Source organism: Cetorhinus maximus, chromosome 4 (genome assembly GCF_964194155.1).
Source record: "Cetorhinus maximus chromosome 4, sCetMax3.hap1.1, whole genome shotgun sequence".
Taxonomy (NCBI): Eukaryota; Metazoa; Chordata; class Chondrichthyes; order Lamniformes; family Cetorhinidae; genus Cetorhinus; species Cetorhinus maximus.
In genome coordinates this window covers 131,814,490-131,834,128 of record NC_135882.1, presented here as the reverse complement: position 1 = coordinate 131,834,128, position 19,639 = coordinate 131,814,490, and the positions used below count along the sequence as shown (strand labels likewise).

The 19,639-nt window shown below is 44.0% G+C and overlaps 1 protein-coding gene across 3 annotated transcripts in view; it reads left to right on the top strand.

The window, feature by feature from the left end:
* LOC144679895 (SWI/SNF complex subunit SMARCC1-like) overlaps positions 1–19,077 on the top strand; it is a 213,040-nt gene extending 193,963 nt beyond the window's left edge. For 2 of the 3 annotated variants that reach the window (XM_078540826.1, XM_078540825.1), the window contains exons 27-28: positions 10,817–10,996; positions 18,319–19,077. In XM_078540826.1, the coding sequence (XP_078396952.1) occupies positions 10,817–10,996; positions 18,319–18,392 (254 nt within the window). In that variant the 3' untranslated portion in view covers positions 18,393–19,077. The remainder of the gene's footprint in view (positions 1–10,816; positions 10,997–18,318) is intronic. The other variant, XM_078540827.1, reaches the window with a different exon arrangement.
* The last annotated feature ends 562 nt before the right edge of the window (positions 19,078–19,639 follow it).

Here is a 19,639-nt window from a genome sequence, read left to right as displayed (position 1 = left end):
AGCATGGAGAAGAAGAGAGCAAACAAAGGGGGGACTGGGGCACTGCCTTGTTTCATTTCATTCTTCACCTTGGAACTATTAGAAGTGGTGCTGTTAAATGGTACAGTACTATGCATGTTGTCATGGAAGGAGCAGATGTTTTCCACCATCTTAGTGGTTGTATGATAACAAAGTAGTTGTCTAATCCTGCAGTCAGTCCTTCTGAGTCTACAGGAGACTGAGCCATGAGGTTGAGGAAAACCACTGGTAATGGAAATCTTTGGGAAACATAAGTCTCAAGTCACCTTGTTATTGCTGAGGATAGATTGAGCAGGTTGGGTCTATACTCGGATTTAGAAGAATGAGAGGTGATCTTATTGAAACACAAGATTCTGAGGGCCTTGACAGGGTAGATGTTGAGTGGATGTTTCTCTTCATGGGAGATCTAGAACAGTTTAACGATAGTGTTTCCCATTGAAAATAAAGATGAGGAGGAATTTCTTCTGAGGGTCATTAGTTTTTTGGAATGCTCTTCCCCAGAGCAGTGGAGGCTGGGTCACTGAATATATTCATGGTTGAGTTAAACACAGTCGAGGGTAATGGGGAGGAAAATGGATTTAAGGCTATAATCAGATTAGCCATCATCTAATTGTATGCCAGAGCAGGCTTGATGGGCCGAATGGCTCCTTCTCCTGTTGCTAAAAGACCCAGGCAAAGTGACATACAATACCCTGAATGAGTCAAATTCCAAGCGACTTTTCTTAACTTCAGTTCTTTGAAGAGAGCAGCTTGAGGCTTAGATGCTGAAGGCTTTTCACATTTTTTAGATCTTAAAATGCCTACCCTTAAACACAGCCTTCGCTCCTTCATACATATTTTCCCCTCTGAATGCAAATTCCCATTGTTTCATTATGTCTTTGGACTTTACCTTTCTGATCTCTTATCGTACTAAGCTTTACCAGTAATCCTTAAAGAAAAATAAACACACATTTCACTCCTCCTTTGAAAACAATCTAGTCTGGTTTATTTAAAAGCAATATTCTTTCACCCACAACTATACCTTTCGCAATATATACAGATTTGTAAGGATAATACAAGTTACAAAAGCTCTCTTATATTCTAATGTTTACAGCAAGTGCATAGTTCCTGTAAGCCAATAGGTGACCTGTGGTCAGGCACCATACTCTGAAACCAAGTGACTGATGCCACCCCAAACAGATGCAATGGATCTTTCATCAACTCCCCAGACACTTGTCACACAGTGAGTAAACCGGTCTCACTAAACTCCATCTTTTGCACGAGGGTTTTCAATCTCCACTCTCCAAGAACTGGCTTTGGAATCTTATCCCAAACTGGCACTTTGTCAGCTCTTCCACAAGGGTCCACGCCCAGGGTTCCAAACTCTCCTTCTGATGTTCCTCTCCCCTGGATCACCACGTGCATTCAACCTTTCTTCCACGCACTCTCACTGACTCAGCCATCAACAGTACACCCATGCTTCACATGCCTATAGTAAAGAGTTATACTTTTAGCTGTATCCTTGGATCTCCTAGCTTCTCGCACACATATACCCCTTTAATCTGCTTCCCGCAGCTTTCTCCCTTTAAGCTTGAGGCTTGGAGCCTTCCTCTCTGCTCCTTACTGTCACTTCCACAGAACAGTACCTTTTTCAGACTCCTGTCCTTCCTTTTGACTAGAAGGATCCTGCCGCCCTTCCTGTCTCAGGCTTTGGTTCCTTTCAGTTCTTTTGGGAAATTTACTCTCTGCAGTTCCCTCTCCCAGTATACAGGCATCCAGTCTCTCTGGAATCCTGGCTTCAACTTCAATTTGGGACTTGCTATCTGTCCAGTCTCTCTGGCAGCTGCTTCCAACTGAACTCAAACTACACGTTGGGTTGGGGCCTCACTCTCTGGACCCCTGTTGCGAGGCATTAGCACAATTTTTTTTCATACTCTTGTTTGCTTTAACTCTCCTTCAAGAGTTGTAAAATTCTCATTAGAGATGCAGGTATTCAAACAGAGCTTTAGACCTGCTGTCTCCACTCAAAAATGAAACTAGACCCCTGGTTTCACCTTTTAACTCACAAATAGAAAACAAATATAAACTAAACTTAAAGATATACCTTACCCTTAACACACCCAAATACATATATAACTTACTCAAACTCTCTGAATTTCCTAACAGTACAAATGTAGGGTTTAGCCAAATCCTCCATGTTCCCAGGTGACATGGACTTAATGAAGCCCCTTACCCTAATTTTTTCCCCCAACACATTGTAATCACTCTTCTCCCCAACCACAAGCACACACATCTTCTAACACCCCTCTGCCGCAAACACACAGCATGCACGTGCATCCCTCTTCCCAACCTCACCCCCCCTGCCCCCTGAGTCTGCTTGCTGTTGCCTGTGAAGCAAAGTCGCTTGCCTGGGGCAAGGAGCCTGTACAATTGCCAGACATGAGTAGAAACACAATCAATTTTGAAGCTGCTTCTCAACATCCCAGCTCAGCTGTGTGATCTACCAGTTTTTCCGGCACACTGAATATGGTCAATCTCTGTCTCAATCACTGCGCCAAGTTGGCGCACAAACATCCTGAGCCAACTCAAACATGTTGCTAAGTGTTTTCTGAAGTTAGAGCACTTTAGGTTCATCACCCCACCCCACACTGTCTCGCAGAATTGAACCAGTGTGTCCAGGGCTGTCATGTTCGTGTCTCTGGACTGGTTGTCTCATTTCCACAGTCACCATTGCTGGTTGGAGGAGGGGGAAATCGTGGTCCCAAATATGACCTCTGTAACCCACAGTTTGGGAACTGCTCTACTAATGTGAGGCCGACAGCAGCAGCCTATTTGCGAATTGTAATTTCGACACACAATGCTAGCTTCAGAGCAAGAGGAAGCAAGGATCCAAAATGGCAGAAAGGTCAAACCCTGTGTAACTTAACCAAGGATGACCCTGTTCAGTGATGCATAGCCTGATTACCTCCAGTTGGGCCAAGTTTATTGTGGCGAATGACTATGGTTTGGGCATCCAATAACATAAGTACACATCCCATCTCCTGGAGGGAAAACAAAAACGGACATCATCTTTCTAGTCTGGTTTAAGAGAGCTTGTAAATCTGCTGGCCATTATGAAAAAGTGAGCACAGATGAGGCAGAAATTCTGTTGCTTGCAGATCATAATCTGTGGAATGAGTTTACCATGCATCACTGGATTGCCAAAGGTGACTTTTTGTTTTACAGTATTTTCCTTTTTTCCCATCCTGAGGTGCTGTAAAACAGCTTTCTGCATGTTAGATTTGAAATCTGTTATTGATGGATGAGTGTTTAATCTCCTTTTGAGTTTAGTTTCCAATTTGATGTGCTCCCTCACTATAGCTTTCTCATTTTTTCTCACCCTGATGCTCTTGCTCATACACAGGGCACACACTAATTGGAGTATAACTAATGCTGGAGGTGACCTTTTCATGTGCTGTATGGTTGATTTGTTCTCATTAGCCTCCAGCCCAGTAAACATGTTCTTTCGCTTTTTTCATTTGTTGCTGTAATATGTTTATTTTTACTCTTCTATGAAAATTACTCCAAGACACACACACAATGCAGAAACAGACATCAAATCCTCCAGTGGCAAAATAATGCAACAGAAGTGAGTTACAGGCTGGAATCTATCTAGGGAGTGAACACCCAGAAGTGAGTTGTGTGCTGAAATGTCATTGTTGGGCTCAGCAGACATCGTTAGCTGAGCTGCATCAATGTGATGACATTGTCACCTTGGAATTGTTGTCTTTTTGTATTTTTTTTTAAAAGTAGATCACCTTGCTTGAATTTGTTTGCTGGTAGTGTGGAAGATGGGCTGAGGTGCAAGTAGGATTGCTGTAGATTCTGGTTATGACTGAATGTGAACTCTGCAGGCGCTGTCCTCACCTACCTGTGCCACAGAACTCTGGCAGTTCGTCCCTCGAACATGTTCTGCCATTCAATGAAATCATGGCTGATCTGTTACTCAACTCCATGGGCTTGATTTGCCTGTGGGCTTTGGGACCCCGCATTGGGACCAAATGGGATTCTGAGCCTGTACTTAGCAGCAGAGAAACTGTTGATCTTCTAATTGGCTGCCCCTGTGCTCAGTATCTTATTAAGGAGGTGGGTGGGCTCCTTATGCAGCTGGTCCAATCAGAAGGCTGGCAGCTCAGATAGTATTACCATCTCTGAACCCCACGATCAACATCCTGGAAGTTAGCATTGACCAGAAACTTAACTGGACTAGCTCTATAAATACTGTGGCTACAGGAGCAGGTCAGAAACTGGGAATTTTACAATGAGTATCTTACTTTCTGACTACCCAAAGCCTGTCCACCATCTGCAAGGCACAAATCCTTTAGGGAAGGAAATCTGTGGTCCTTGGCTTGTCTGGTACACATGTGACTCTACACCCACAGCAATGCGGTTGACTCTTAAATGCCTCTGAAATGGCCTAGCAAGCCATTCAGTTGTATCAAACCACGACAAAGTCTACAAAAAGGAATGAAACCGGATGGATAACCTGGCAACAACCTAGGTACTGGAACCGACAACAGCTAATCCAGCCCTGTTGACTGTGCAAACTCCTCCTTATGAGCATTTGGGGGCTGGTGCCAAAATTGGGAGAGCTGTCCCACAGCCTAGTCGAGCAGCAGCCTGACATACGATTCCATGAGTGTGACTATGTCCCAGACCCATCAGAGTTGGCAGCACTGGGGTATACAGTTGGGAGAGGGTTGCCCAGGCAATTTTCAACTTTGACACTCAACCTCATGAAGTCTCATGGCATCAGGTCAAAAATGGACAAGGAAACCTCCTACTGATTACCACCTACTTTCTGCTGCCAGATGCACCTGTCCATGACTTTATTGTTAGGAGTGACCATTACACAGCCCTTATGGAGATTTTAAGTCCCATCTGTACATTTAGGATATCCTCCATGTTGTGTGGCGTTATTACAGTGTTAAATGGGGTAGATATTGAACAGATCTAGCAACTCAAAACTGGGCATCTATGAGGTGTTGTGGGCCACCAGCAGCAGCAGAATTGTATACAACCACAATCTGAAAACTCATGGCATGGCATATCCCCAACTCTGCCATCAAATGGGGGATCAGCCCTGGTTCAATGAAAGAGTGCAAGAGGGCATGCCAAGGGCAGCACCTGGCATACCTAAAAATGAGGTGTTCAACCTGGTGGAACTATAACTCAGGACTGCTTGCGTGCCACACAGCATAAGCAACAAGTGATAGACAGAACTAAGTGATTCCACAACCAACGGATCAAATCTAAGCTCTGCAGTCTTGCTGTATCCAGTTGTGAATGGTAGTGAACAATTAAAGAACTCACTGGAGGAGTAGACTTGACAAATACCTCCACCCTCTGGGGGAGCCCAGCACATCAGTGCAAAAGACAAGGCTGAAGCATTTGCAACTATTTTCAGCCAGAAGTGCCGAGTTGATGATCTATCTCAGCCTCCTCCTGAAACCCCCTGCATCACAGATTAGTCTTCAGCCAATTTGATTCATTCCATATGATATCAAGAAACTGCTGAAGGCACTGGATACTGCAAAGACAACGGGCCCTGAAAACATTCCAGCAATCGTACTCAAGACCTGTGCTCCAGAACTCAATGTGCCATTAGCCAAGCTGTTCAAGTACAGCTTCAAAACTGGCATCTACCTGGAAACATGCCAGGCATGTCCTGTGCACAAAAAGCTGGACAAATCCAACCTGGCCAATTACCGCCACATCAGTCTGCTCTTGGTCATCAGCCAAGTGATGGAAAATGACTTCAATAGTGCTGCTGATAATGCTATCACACGGCACTTACTCAGCATTAACATGCTCGCTGATGCTCAGTTTGGGTTCCACCAGGGCCACTCAGCTCCTGATCTCATTATAGCCTTAGTCCAAACATGGACAAATGAGCTGAACTCAGTGAGGTGAGAGTGACTGCCCGTGATATCAAGGCAGCATTTGATCGAGTGTGGCATTGAGGAACTCCAGCAAAACTGAAGTCAATGGGAGTTGGGGCGGGGAAAGCTCTCCACTGTTTGAAGCCATAACTAACATAAAGGAAGTCAGTTGTGGTTGTTGGATGTCAATCATCTCAGTTCCAGGACATCACTACAGGGGCTCTCAACCATCTTCAGCTGTTTCACCCATGACCCTGCCTTCATACGGTTAGAAGTAGGAAAGTTCGCTGATTGTGCAATGTTCAGCATCATTTGCGACTTCTCAGATACTCAAGCAGTCTGTGTCCAGATACAGCAGGACACAGGCTTGGGCTGATAAGTGGCAAGTTACACAAGTGACAAGCAATGACCTTCTCCAACAATGACAATACTATTGCTGAATTCCCCGCTATCAATATCCTGGGAGTTACCGTTGACAGAAACTGAACTGGATCAGCCACATAAAAACTGAGGCTGCAAGAGCAGGTCAGAGGATGGGAATTCTATGGTGAGTAACTCTCCACCTGACTCCCCAAAGCCTGTCCTCCATCTACAAGGCAGAATTCAGGATTGTGATGGAATGCACTCTCTACTTGCCTGGATGAGTGCAGCTCCAACAACACTCAAGAAGCTCAACACCATCCAATGCGAAGCAGCCCACTTGATTGGCACCCCATCCACCACCTTAAATATTCACTTCCTCCACAACCTACGCAGAGCAGCAGCAGCAGTGTACCATCTACAAGATGCAACTCGCCAAGACTCCTTAGGCAGTACCCTTTTGAGACCCGCGACCTGTACTACTAGAAGGACAAGAACAGCAGGTGCATGGGAAGACTACCACCTACAAGTTCCCCTCCAAGCCAAAAATCATCCTGACTTGAAACTATATCACCGTTCACTGTTGCTGGGTGAAAATCCTGGCCTAACAGCACAGTTGGTGTACCTATAGCTCATGGACTGCAGCTGTTCAAGAAGAAAGCTCACCCTTACCTTCCCGTGGGCAATTAGGGATTGGCAATACATGCTGGTGTCATCAGTGGTGCCCACACCCCGTCAAAGAAATATAAGTAAAAGTACTTTAAACACACTTGATCTAAGATATACAGACCTTAATTATGTGCTGTATTACCCTGCTGCTTTTATTGCTTTTTTTTCTGGCGTCGGGGGTCACGTTAATTTTAAAAGTTTTAAAATATATTTGTAGGATGTGGGTAATGCTGGCAAAGCCAGCATTTGTTGCCCATCCCTAATTGCTCTTGAGAAGGTGGTGATGAGTTAATATGGGGTCACATTGGAAAATAGTTTGTGTAGCACTGATGTTGTCCTTTGCTTTGCTTCACAATTGTGTAATCCAGCAAGGTCATGTTCTGGTGTTAGTATGGACTTCATCCTGCATTACATGCACTAACTGCATTGAATGCCAAAATACTGATGTTGCTGGTGATTAGATACAAATGCATTGGTCTACAGTCTTGATGGTAAGAAGGTAATGTTTCTACCCACTTAAAATTTAATAGTTTATTTGAAGTGGCCTGGAAGTATTTCTATTCACTACAGGTCATAAAAGGTGCTATAATTATATGATTCTTGTGTTACAATGCCAGCTGATTTTACTGGATAAGTCAGATTCCAGATGGGAACCTGGCTTGATAGATCCTAACTTTGTTTTAAAGAAACCATGGAGGGAGGCTACTGAACAAATTCACAGGAGTCTGCTGATGAACTTTTAACACAGAATAGAACATTTAATATGAAATGAGAAAAAATGAACTGCTTCACCAGACAAAAAGGCTGGAAAGATCTTAGTACAAACACAAGAAAATGATCAGGTATTCACTCTTCCTTCACCCCAGCTAGATCTTTCCAGACACATTCAAATTCAGAAAAATAAAATAATTTCCCATATCTATTTTATGCCCTAATATTCAGGGTAAATATGCAGTAGATGCGAATTAATAGGCGAACTGTGGTCAGGCACACCACACTCCAAAGTAAATGACAGATGCAACCCAAAGCAGATTCCATGGAGTTCTCAACAACCCACTCAGACATTTGTCTGTGTGAGCCAAACAATCTAACTGAAACTGTCTTTCCACAATGGATTCCAATCTCCACATTGAAGAACTACCTTGGAAATCTCTCCAAATGTTGCTCCAACTCGGAAGGCTTCAACAAGGATCCACCTCCAGGGTTTCAGTCTCACCTTCCAAGATTCCTTTCCCCTGGATCTCCAAGCACACTCACGCTTCACCTTCCAAGCATGCTTTCAGACCTTCAGCCGTGCCAAGTGGAACACCACTGCTGCAAAAGGGCACCTTTACACCTGCAGCACGGAGTCATCAACCTTCAGCTGCCTCCTCGAATCTTCAGGGCTTCTCTCAAGCCGGCTTCACTTCAAGCCTGCTCCTCGCAGCTCTGTCTTAATGCTTTGCTCCTTTTCTCTCAACCTTTACCTAATAGGATCAGTTTTTCATCTATGTTCTTGTCCCTTACCTGAGACTGTCTTCTGAGACCTCTTTCTGTCCCACTCCCTGGTTTGGGACCGCCTCCTTGGTTTGGTACCTTCTCCCTTCCCCGTGTCCTGCTCCCTGGGACACCAGCGGTTTGGGTCACCTGACCTGCAGTTTTGCACCATTCTATTTATTTGCTTTTTCTTATGTGCACATGTGCAGGGCCAGTTCCCAGCCTGTGTAGAAGTCCCTCAGCCCGTTGGGAACTGTCATTCCCGAACTGTGACTTCAATTTAAATTTAAGGTAAGTATTTGAGTTTCCTCGCACTTGTCACAAGAATTTTGTCTTTGACTTCTAATTTTGAGATTTAAAAAAAATCTTTGGTCACTCTCATCTTGATAATATTCAGGATCACTTAATCATTGTATAAACTAAATGCCAATGATGTGATCATTAAACTAGTTGATTAATGTTTTCTAAGTATTTTCTGCATTTTTCTCAAATTATAGGGAAACAAAGTTACTATTCATTGCATTTTTTACCAAGTTCTTGGGAAGTACTATGTTCAACCTTTGGAATGGAGGAGCTGACATAAGGTTTTATTGCTGTGGGGCTTTATTATCAATAGCTCTTTTTAAATGTCACCTGCAGCTTCTCTGAAAGAGTTACACTGACATCCAGAATTATTTGACTCATTTAAATGCCATGTTTGATGACTTTTAATTCCAGCTGTAGTTTTAGTTTAAATTTGGTGAAGAAATTTTCAAAAAAGGTATTTAACTGCCCAGATCAATCTGTCTCTGTCTAATTTACCACCCAATATATGTATTACTATTTGGAATGGAACCACATAAATCAAAATATATGAGAAAAATGGGGAATAAAAAGGGAACAAGAAGAGAGCGTTTAATGAAGGGTGCAGCTGTTTGAGCTGCCCGAAATAGCCGATGAGCTGAACACTGTTTAAACAAAGCAGAGGCTTTGTACTTGATGCCTCTGGTAATGGCAAATGGTCAACCAGCCATATTGACTGCTCTCCAGTATAAACAAGGACTGCAGTAGCTTAAAGTAGTTAGATGACACTGGTAGTTAAATTAGTTATGTGTCGTCAAAGGTATATAAACTAGCAATTGGTAATGGGAATTTGGATTTGACCTGGGATGATCTGAGCTCCAGAACTGTAAAGTCAATAGTTATTGTTTCTCAGTCAAGTCTTTTTGTAAGTACCTCATCTTATTTGGAGGATTGAATTTTGAAATACAAAAACTTTGCCTATAATAATATTGTTTTGCACTGATGCTCCAGACATCGCATGAAAGGATTTTTTGCGCATACGTCAAAAAAAGTCAGGGGTTAGAAGCTTTTTTTTTCTTCTCAACCTCCATTCATCCCCCTCAGCTCTCCCTGCAGCTAAGGCTGATTGGTGAGTCTGCTTTCAGGCCTTGGTCTATGCAGACTGCTTGCATGAGAATTGCTCCATGCAGGAAAAGGTCAAAGCCATGATTGGGAATTCAGTCTTTCCTAGGCACAGACCCATGCTCCACTCTTGACACAGTTGCCTTGTGCTTATACCTGGATAACACATGGGAATATTGAATTGTGGAAATGCTTCTGCCCTATGGGTTGTTCATTGGTCTCAATTTTTGTCAAAGAAACCATTTGACATGGGTTCATTTTTAAGTGTTTGGCACACTCGGCGACTTGTAGTGCTGAGACAATCTGTTGTATAACATGCCAAAGAAAATATTATTTCCATCAGTTGGATGCATCTGCAATGCTATTTTGTAAGTCATCGCAAAATGTGTGGGAAGTGCTCCCCCTGCTGTTGATGTTAGTAGATGCAACCATAATAAACAAAAGGTCATGGCCTGAAACATTAACTTTGCTCTCCACAGATGCTGCAAGATCTACTGAGTATTTGCAACATTTTCTGGTTTTTTTTATTCCACATGAAAAACTTGTGCACTTGGAAGTGATTTAACACCACTCCGTGAACAAGGGTCCACAGCATATCCAATTCGGTATTGCAGGCCCACTGAAGCCACAATGACGTAATGTGTGGGAAATGGGCAGATTAACAGTTTACTGTTAAGCCAAGTTGTTGAAAGGAACTTTGTTCTGAATTCAGCTTGTGCTTCATATCATCTGGTGTAAAGCAATGCAAAGGCTGCTTTGCAGCCCAATTTGCCTTTGCAGCACCATCAAAAATGTTTGTAGGCACTAGGCCAAAGTGTACATTCAAATCCCCATAGCTGATGTCCGTTCTTGAATTCAAAATATCCGTTTTGTATCTGGTGATATAAATGGATTTGAGTCTAATTTGCTGGATTGGATGTGTGCTTTTGATAATGCTTTGATAAGTCCCCGGCCTTGCTCGTTAATTTGTGATTTTGATATTCCAATAGGTCAGATGTCAGCAGCTGGGACGATGATGCCAGGCCAACCCATGGCGGGCCGTATGATGCCGAACCTGCAGCCGAATATACCGTCAGGAGCACCCCCCCATCAAAACCCAACTGTTGTACCAGCAGCAGCACATGGTAATATGATGGGCCCACGACCAGCAGCTGCAACCAATGGCATGTGTAAGAATTTTTCAAAAATATGGCCTTCTCTTCTATGCATTGGGAACAGCAATAGGTGCTTTACTAATGAATCATTTCAAGGAATTCGGACAAAACATCAATGAAATGAATCGCCAGTTCACCAATATTTGGTGTTTGTGGGAGGAATGTTAGTCAAGGCATTTAGAAGACTTTTCAAGAGGCAACAGGGATTCAGTTTTATCTGAATGATAGACACTTACAGTATACCACAGCACTGAAGTGAAGATTAGATTATGAATTGAAGCCAGTGTGAGATTGAATCCCACAGTCTTCTGAATCAGAAGGGACAGTATTAGCAGCTGAGCCAAATATTGTTGAAACATATTGCATTAATAGGACAGAAAGGGTCATTGTACTTCAGGGTCAGGAAATTGTCCTGTGATCTTGCAGATGGAAGGCATTGAAGAATACTAAATATTAAATCTATGACTTTTGGTTGAGATTTGGTGTAGAATTTTCAATAAGTATTTCACAATAAGTGGGAATTGTCTTTCCATCTTTGGGTGTTTTAGGATATGAGTGCTAATTTATGTCAGGATATGACTCATCCCATGGACCCAACATCAGGAAACCTCACTTCATTCCACTGTGTATCCATCCAGTAATAAACTTCCCCTCGCCTGAATCCCAGTGATGTGAGGCTGCGGCTCCGTGTTATGACAGAACTTTGATTTGTATTGCACGTCAGAGAAGCCAGTTTAAATGTTGACTCTTAAAGTGAAGTGGTGAACCAATACTCTGCAGCTTGGTATTGATGGGTGTCAGACTGATGGAATGGCCATCTCTCCACTGCTGGCTCTGAAGGTTTGCTGTCCAATGATTTAGGTTCTCCTGCCCCAGTTCCTGGTGGACAATAGGGTTCAACACTAAATTATCTAGGTTTCATTTCAAATTGACGTTGAGCATCAGTCACGAATAATGGAAATGTAATTTGCATCAGTATTAGTTTTTTCTTATTAGTTTTTAAGTAGATCGATTGGTGGATGCAGAATTCGGAGTAAAGCAGCAGTTTTCAAATCTTGTGCACATTCATGTGGACCCTATACAAATGCTATAACACTCCCAGTGACCCTCACTTCTAAATTCTAAAAGATCTTCTGCCATCCATTGGATATTATTATTGAAGAAAATGTTTTAAAATGCAGCAAATATGGGTATTACAACATGGAATTTGGCTATTTGGACCATCCAGCCTGATTTTCTTCATATGCCACCTAGTCGAATTACACTCTCTCCTCAATCCCTATACTCTTTAATATTCTACCTTTGCAATAAAATCTGTCATAAATTGGAGTGTTCTTGGGATGTGTGACACCAAACCCAGGTAAACTTGAAATCTGTACTCACTGCATGCCCATACAGTAGAGGGCCATGACTCTGGACTCTCATTGCTTTATTTGCTACTGTAATGGGGAAGTCAAAGCAGGAGTGATCTTTTTTAAGCCAAGTGGAGAGGTGGGGTATTCCCCAAAGTATGAAAATTACAAGGTCGGTCAATGCATTGCTCTTGTGCACCTCCAGGTGGCCAGTTATGTCAGTTTTGGCAGGTCACCTTCTGCCCTCAGCTTAGTCATGAAAGGAACTTTTTCTAGTCTTTTTTTTTGAACCTTGTTTCCTGTATTGCTGGAAAATGCTGGCTGCTGTTGAGGGGGTTGGGGGGAGGCAGTGGCATAGGGGTATTGTCACGGGACTGGTAGTCCAGAGACCCAGGGTAATACTCTGGGAACCCGGGTTCAAATCTAATGATGACCATGAAACCATTGTGGATTGTTGTAAAAACTCATCTGGTTCACAAATGTCCTTTTGGGAAGGAAATCTGCTCTGCTGTCCTCACTTGGCCTGGCCTCCATGTGATCACAGATCTGCAGTAATGTGGTTGACTCTTAAATGCCCTCTGAAATGGCCTAGCAAGCCACTCAGTTGTATCAAACTACTACAAAGCCAATAAAATGGAACGAAACCAGATGGACAACCCAGCATCGGCCTCGGCACTGGAAACGACAATGACAAGCCCAGCCCTGTTGACCCCCGAAAAGTCCTCCTTGCTTACTAGCCAAGCAACAGCCTGACATAGCCGTACTCACGGAATCATACCAGACATCACCATCCCTGGGTATGTCTTGTTCCACCAGCAGGACAGACCCAGGAGAGGTGGCAGCACAGCAGTGAGAGTTGCCCTGGGAATCCTCAACATCGACTCTGGATCCCATTAAGCCTGATGGCATCAAGTGAAACATGGGCAAGGAATCCTCCTGCCGATTACCACGTACTGTCTCTCTCTCTCTCTCTCTCTCTCTCTCTCTCTCTCTCTCTTCCACCCCCCCCCCCCCCACCCCACCCAAACAAACTGATGAATCAGCACTCCTCCATGTTGAACACCACTTGGAGGAAGCACTGAGTGAACGAGGACACAATGTACTGTGGGTGAAGGGACTTCAATGCCCATCACCAAAAGTGGCACCACCACAGAATGAGCTGGCTGAGTCCTAAAGTGAATAGCTGCTAGATTGGGTCTGTGGTAGGTGGTGAGGGAACCATCAAGAGGGAAAAACATAATTGACCGCCTCAGCAACCTGCCTGCCTCAGGTGCATCTGTCCATCGTAGGAGTGACCACCACACAGTCCTAGTGGAGACGAAGCCCCATCTTCACATTGAGGATACCCTCCTTCGTGTTGTGTGGCACATCCACCGTGCTAAATGGGATAGATTTCAAACAGATCTAGCAACTCGACTGGGCATCCGTGAGGCACTGTGGGCCAACAGCAGCAGCAGAATTGTACTCGACCACAATCTGTAACCTCATGGCCCAGCATATCCCCCACTCTACCATTACCATCAAGCCAGGGGATCAACCCTGTTTCAATGAAGAGTGCAGGAGGGCATGCTAGCAGCATCACCAGACATACCTAAAAATGAGGTGTCAACCTGGTGAAACTACAACACAGGATTACTTGCGTGCCAAGCATCAAGAGATGGACAGTGCTAAGCGATTCCACAACCAATGAATCAGATCTAATCTCTGGCGTCCTGCCACATCCAGTCGTGAATCCAGAAGTGCCGGGTGGATGATCCATCTTTGTCTCCTCCAAAGGTCCCCAGCATCAGAGATGCCAGTCTTCAGCCAATTTGATTCACTCCGTGACATCAAGAAATGGCTGATGGCACTGGATACTGCAAAGGCTATGGGCCCTGACAATATCCAGGCCAGATTTGAACTTCAGAACTTAGCCAAGCCAAGCTGTTTCAGTACAGCTACAACACAGACAACTTCATGGCAATGTGGAAGATTTCCCAGATGTGTCCTGCACACAAAAAGCAGGACAAATTCAACCCAGCCAATTACCACCCCATCAGTCTACTCTCAATCATCAGTTAAGTGATAAAAGGGGTCATTAACAGTGCTATCAAGTGGCACTTGCTTAGCAATAACTTGCTCACTGACCCTCAGTTTGGGTTCTGCCAGGGTCACTCAGCTCCTGACCTCATTCCAGCCTTAATTCAAACATGGACAAAAGAGCTCCACTTCAGAGGTGAAAGTGACTGCCCTTGACATCAAGGCAGCATTTGACAGCATATGGTATCAAGGAGCTCCAGCAAAACTGGAGTCAATGGGAATCGGAGGGGAAATTCTCTGCTGGTTGGAGTCATACCGAGCACAAAGGAAGATGATTGTGGTTGTTGGAGGTCAATCATCTCCGTTCCAGGACATCACTGCAGGAGTTTCTCAGGGTAGTATCCTAGGCCCGACCATCTTCAGCTGCAATGACCTTCCATCCTAAGATCTGAAGTGGAGATGTTCGCTGATGATTGCACAATGTTCACCATTCGTGACTCCTCAGATACTGAAGCAGTGCATGTCCAAATGCAGCAAGACCTAGACAGTATCCTAGCTTGAGCTGACAAGTGGCAAGTAACATGCGCGCAACACAAGTGCCAGGGCAGTGACCATCTCCAACAAGATTGAGTATCAAGGGACAATGGTTAGATTCTATGGCATTACCATTGCTAAATTCCTCATTATTAATACCCTGGCGGTTACCACTGACCAGAAGCTGAACTGGATGAACCGTGTAAATACTGTGGCTGCAGGAACAGGTCATGGAGTCATAGTGATAGAGGCCGACAGCACAGAAAAAGGCCCTTTGGCCCATTGAGCCTGCACCGGTCAAACAAGGACCTAACTATTCTAATCTCATTTTCCAGCACTTGGCCCAAAGCCTTGTATGCCATGGCATCGTAAGTGCACATCCAAATACTACTTAAATGTTTTGAGGGTTTCTGCCTCTACCACCCTTTCAGGCAGTGAGTTCTAGATTCCCACCGCCCTCTGGGTGAAAAAATTCTTCCCCTCATCCCCTCTAAACCTCCTGCCCCTTACCTTAAATCTATGGCCCCTAATCAATGTGGTTATTGATCCCTCCACCAAGGCAAAAAGTACCTTCCTGTCTACCCTATCTATGCCCCTCATAATTTTGTACACCTCAATCATGTCCCCCCTCAATCTCCTCTGCTCCAGGGAAAATAAACCCAGTCTATCCAATCTCTCCTCGTAACTAAAACTCTCCAGCCCAGGCAACATCCTGGTAAATCTCCTCTGCACTCTCTCTAGTGCAATCTCATCCTTTCTATAATGCGGATTCCAGAACTGCACGCAACATTTTCTAGCTGTGGCCTAACCAGTGTCTTATGCAGTTCCAGCATAACCTCCCTGCTCTTATATTCTATGCCTCGGGTAATAAAGGCAAGTATCCCATATGCCTTCTTAACCACCTTATCTACCTGTCCTGCTACCTTAAGGGACCGGTGGACATGCACACACAAGGCCCTTCTGATCCTCGGTACTTCCCAGGGTCCTACCATTCATCGTGTATTCCTGTGCCTTGTTTGTCCTGCCCAAGTGCATCACCTCACTTATCAAGGCTAGGAATCCTGTGGCACGTAACTCACCTCCTGACTCCCCAAAGGCTGTCCACCATCTTACAAGGTGCAAGTCAGGAGTGTGATGGAATACTCTCCACTTGCCTGGATGAGACAACACTCGAGAAACTTGACACCATCCAGGACAAAGCAGCCCGCTTCATTGGTACCCCTTCCACAAACATTCACTCCCTCCACCACCGATGAACAATGGCAGCGTGTGTATACCATTTACAAGATGCACTGCAGAAACTCACTAAGGTTCCTGAGGCAGCACCTTCCAAACCCATGACCATTACCATCTAGAAGGACAAGGGTAGCAGATACATGGGAACACCACCGACTGGAAGTTCCCCTGCAAGCCACTCACCACCCTGACTTGGAAGTATATCGCCATTCTTTCACTATCACTGGGTCAAAATCCTGGTACTCCCTCCCTAACCGGACTGTGGATGCACCTACATCACAGGGACTGCAGCGGTTCAAAAAGGCAGCTCACTGCTACTTTCATGAGGGCACAATAATTGCTGGCCTAGCCAGTGACACCCACATCCTGTAAATGAATTTGAAAAAACTCTTCCTGGTACTCTTCCAAGTATTGCTTAAAAAGAGGATTAGGAGGACCAAGCAGGAGAATGGGTTCAGAATTGCTGGCTCATGGAGGTTCATTTGAAGCACTGAATGAATGATGCCCATGTTTTAAAATTCTAGTTTTGGTGATTGCTGTTGTGGCCTCCACAGTTGAATAGTTAAGTCTGATCACTTTTCATTAATGGTTCCTAGATTGTGATCACGAGTAGAAAACCCAAGCTGACTTTTTTCCAATCATGCTGCCTTTCTATGTTACAAGGTGATGACACTTAAAAACATTTGGCTGTAGAGTGCTTTTTGATGCCCTTAGATTATAACAGGCACTCTATAAATGCAAATGCCTTACCTTTTTTACCATGGAAAGAGAGAAGTTCCAGTTACTAAACTGTGTTCACATCCTGACGGTCCTAAAGCACTTCATGACCAATGAGTTCCTTTTGAAATGTAGTCACAATTGTTTTGCAGGTAGTCATGGCAGCCAATTTGTGCACAGCAAGATCTCTCAAACAACAATACAATGAATAATGAGTTAATTTGCTTTTGGTAATGTTAGTTGTTGGTAATGATGGTTGAAGAATGAATGTTTATCAGGTCACTTAATCTTTTCTCTCCAAAAACAAGTTTTGCTGTTGACCCTATTTATATTGTTTACCTCATTGTTCTGTTATTCATTTGTTTTGCCTGACTTCCCTTACTCCTAGCTTCCTCATTTTTAATGCGACCCTGAACCATGATGACTTTTTATTCGTTCACGGGATGTGGGCATTGCCGGCTAGGCCAGTATATATTGCCCATCCCTAATTGCCCTAGAAGGTGATGGTGAGCTGCCTCTATGAACCACTGCAGTCCGTGTGGTGTAGGTACAGGAAGGGAGTTCCAGGATTTTGATCCAGCAACAGTAAAGGAACGGCGATATATCTCAGGTCAGGATGATGTGTGGCTTGGAGGGGAACTTGCTGGTCGTGGTGTTCCCATGCACCTGCTACCCTTGTCTAGGTGGTAGAGATCACGGGTTTGGAAGGTGCTGCCAAAAGATCCTTGGTGAGTGCATTGCATTTTGTGGATGGTACACACATGCTGCCACTGTGTGCAAGTGATGGAGGGCGTGAATGTTTCAAGTGGTGGATGAGGTTCCTTCAAGCGGGCTGCTTTGTCTTGATGGTGTTGATCTTCATGTGTGTTGGAGCTGCACTCATCCAGACAAATGGAGAGTATTCCTGACTTGTGCCTTTGTAGATGGTGGACAGACTTTGAGGAGTCAGGAGGTGAGTTATTCATTATGCAATTCCCAGCCTCTAAACTGTTCTTATAGCCACAGTATTTATATGGCTGTTTCAGTTCAGTTTCTGGTCAATTGTAATCCCCAGGATGTTGTTAGTGGGGGTTTGAGCAATGGTAATGGCGTTGAATGTTAAGGGTAGATGGTTAGATTCTCTCTTGATGGAGATGGTCATTGATGCCAGGACTCATGCAACCCAAGTTGTTCCTAATTTTCAAGCATCAGTTTGGCTTCCTTGTTAGTACCCTGCCATCTGGGTCAGACACCATTGGCATTCCATCACACCAGGGGGTAAGTAATATAAACTGTGTTGAACGAGTGCTGAAAGGTACCACCTTCCAATGAGATGTTAAACTGAGGTTTCTATTGTCTGTGCAGTTGGATGTAGACTGGAAGAGAGTATGGTTGGAATCCTGGAAAGAAGTGATCAACAGGCAAATTATCTTTTTCTTCAGAACATAATCTGTGACCTTTTTACACATAAAAGCTTATCAATCTTGTATTTCTCTGCAGATCCAGGCCCAGCTGTACAGCCAGAAAGTGTGGTGGTGCCCACAACGACAGCAAAAACTCCTGCAGCGCCGTAACCTGTATGAATGGAATATAACCACCTGATACACTCAGGAGACTTAAACAGTGAAACCCAAGCAACCATCTCCTAGACTCTGTCCAGCTACCTCCCTTCTTGAAGACACTGAATTGCAAATGCTTGCCTTCCCATTTTATTTTTGCTCCCCCTTTTTATTGCAGTCAAGTTTTCTTTTTGGAGGACAAAAATTCCTTTGGCAAAAAAAATAAAATACATTGTGGTCACTTTTTCCAGAAACAAAATCAGGTTACTTGTCTACCTCCCTGTCTTTTGTGGGTTTCATGGCAAATGATTGCTTCTACCCTACCTCCTTTGTGGTCTTCCTCATTTGTCAGGGAAGTTCATTCATGATAGTGTATCCTCCAGTAGGCAGTTCTGTAAATCTGCAGCAGCATAAAAGTTTTCAGCTGGCATGCATATGTATCGGCTATTGACTGGAAAGGCAGCGTTGTTGGAGGAGCAAAACCTTTCTGCCTGTCTAATTTTAATTTTAATTAACTGGTGAAGTTTTATGTAGGGAGCTTCTCTTTATTCCTCTCTCTCCCTTTCCCACTTTTCAGTTCCTGCCCCCACTTGAAAGCACTGACTGGCCCTGGAGCACTCTACACAAAGGGTATTACAAAATACAATTCTTAAGGTCAAAGATGAATCTACTGGTTCAATCGGCAATATCTTGTTAGTTTGTGAAACTAGCTAGTAAAGGAATGCATTTTTGGTCTGGCCATTGATTTCCTGTGTTGAATTCTGGTTTATAGTGGAGCTGTGGTTCACAGAGTAAACGTATAACAGTGATGTTAGATTTCACAGAGCCCTTATGATTGGAGTACTCACATTTAGCTCAGGGCTGTGGCTTTTCTTCAGCAGTGAGGTGCTTGAAGGTCACTCCTATACAATTACCATATAGGGAACTACATGTGCTTCACTTTTTTTTCAATTTTCGAATTTACAAATACCAGAGAAATCAGGTTCATTAACATGGAGTATCAGTCCTGGTGAGGGCCTACAGGTGAGAAAAGTGGGATGGAATCAGTCCACTTGGAGGGCCGCTTGTATTTGGATGATTGAATTGGTTAGTCTCCGATTGCAGTATGATGTATCACAGGAGTGTCTGAACTACATCCGTGGCCCAGGCAACTTGATCCTATCTGAGCTGAGGCTTCTAAATCAATGGTTAAATTACTTGGGCCAGGAGATTTGGAAAGGGCTGCTACAATGTTGTCTGACTGATGGGCAAATCCCTAATTG